The 1,965-nt window shown below is 48.1% G+C and overlaps 1 protein-coding gene across 1 annotated transcript in view; it reads right to left on the bottom strand.

Annotated features, from left to right (window-relative positions):
• Positions 1-612, bottom strand: part of WDR3 (WD repeat domain 3) — a 23,098-nt gene extending 22,486 nt beyond the window's left edge. Inside the window, exons 1-2 of the mRNA XM_009993420.1 lie at positions 565-612; positions 147-356 (exon numbers count right to left, since the gene is read on the bottom strand). Of these exons, the coding sequence (XP_009991722.1) occupies positions 147-356; positions 565-612 (258 nt within the window). The remainder of the gene's footprint in view (positions 1-146; positions 357-564) is intronic.
• Between the last annotated feature and the right edge of the window lie 1,353 nt (positions 613-1,965).

A 1,965-nucleotide genomic window follows, 5' to 3' on the forward strand; every position in this document is an offset into this window, starting at 1 on the left:
CGCTGCCTCTTTGAACCCCACTCGCCACCTTTGGCCACAGGAAGAAGCCACATAACCCACTTCAAATACCAAATGTTCTCAGGCAGGTCAGCCTTCCCCATGGGGCATCTCATGAAAGGGCTGTTGTCCAGATGTGCATCCCTCACCTTTGAGCCAGACACCAGCCGGCCACCCAGATGGTCATACTGCAGGGCTGTGACTGCACTCTTGTGTCCATTGAAAGTGATGGTTGCTTCTCCACTGAGGAGGCTGAAGACACGGATTGATCCATCCTCATACCCAACAGCCAAGTGCAACCCGTCTGGAGAGGGGCAGAGGAAACTCACCTCCTGCTTGAGACCCTTAAGGATAAGAACCTGCAAGTTTTAGGAGATAAAATACATGTAATGTTGGAAAAGACCTCTTAAGATCATTAAGTCCAACCATCAACCCAACACCATCATGTCCTGAGGGCAACATCCACATGTTTTTTTAACATCCTCACGGGTGGTGACTCCTCCACTTCCCTGGTGTAAGAGTCAATCAGAGGAGCCGTATTGTCTCAACAATGTCATCAGTAACTACTGTACACTCCTCAGAAGACTTGTTCTCCAGACCCTTCAGCAGTTCCATTGCCCTTCATGCTTCCTGCCACAAGATGCTGAAATCACTGTAAATGCTACTGATCGCTACACATTGAACGCATAGAGAACTGGGGTTGCTCAGCCTGGAGAAAAGGAGACTGAGGGGAGACCTTGTCACTCCCTAAAACTACCTGAAAGGAGGGTGTAACAAGGGGGGTGTTGGTCTCTTCTCCCAGGTAAAAAGTGACAGGACCAAGGGAAATGGCCTTGAGTCATGCCAGGGGAGGTTTAGACTGGATATTAGGAAAAATTCCTTTACCAAAAGGTTGTCAAGCACTTCAGGAAGTTGTGGAGTCAGCATTCCTGGAGAGATGTGAAAGGCACACAGATATGGTGCTTAGGGACACGCTTTAGTGGTGGACTTGGTAACGTGCTAGGTTAACAGGGGAACTGGGTGAACTTAAACACCTTTTCCAACTTAAATTATTATTCTGTGCAGCAAAGTCCTCACAGCTACAGCTCACAAACTCCCTCCAGGACGCTCACGGCCAAACCACAAAGTGCAACACCCCAGAGCTTTCACCCCGCACTGCTGCTGCTGCTGGGCAGGTAAACAGGGAACAGCCCTGCCACCTTGGTGGGACGGATTCCTCTCACCCAGCTGAGGTAGCAAAGACAAACCTGAAGGGATCCCCAGGAAGACCCAGCCAGGGCCCACTCAGAGCTGCTGACCTGCACCAACCTGAGGGGGCTGTGAGAAACGTTTGTCGTGCCAATTAACAGGCCCACACAGATCCTTCAACGAAGTACAGTTTATTTACATTCTTGCAAACAAGAAGGCACACCCATTGTAAGGTAACTGTTTATAGTCCCTATTCCCGAGGCAAAGTTCCCTCCCGTTTCCCCTGGCTGGGTACGCCAGGGCTTACAGCCCATCTTAGATGCTTCTAATTATCGTTTCCCACCCCTGTTTACACACTCCATTCTAGCAGTTTACTTTTTACCTTTTAAGGTAAAATTTTTACCTTTCTTGCCCCCTGGGCTGTCTTCCCAATTAACAAACCTACTGGTGTCATCCTGCCCTGAGCAGCAAGGCAGAAGTGGCTTTGTTGGGTCTGATCTTGGGCCATCAATCCTCCCCCATGTTTGGATCCCCAGATGGAGCCCAATTCACTCCCTCAGTTTCTTGGGCCATAAAACCACTCCTGGTGTCCTTAGAATGTGCAGGTATCTCACTTACCTCAAACAAACTATATATTTAAGCCACTCCTGGTGTCAGATATCTCACTTATCTCAAACAAGCGATGTATCTAAACCACTCCTGGTGTCAGATATCTCACTTACCTCAAACAAACTATATATTTCTAACACTAGGATATATATATATATATATAAACCAAAT

Source organism: Chaetura pelagica, unplaced genomic scaffold (genome assembly GCF_000747805.2).
Source record: "Chaetura pelagica isolate M959 unplaced genomic scaffold, ChaPel_1.0 scaffold101, whole genome shotgun sequence".
NCBI classification, from domain to species: Eukaryota; Metazoa; Chordata; class Aves; order Apodiformes; family Apodidae; genus Chaetura; species Chaetura pelagica.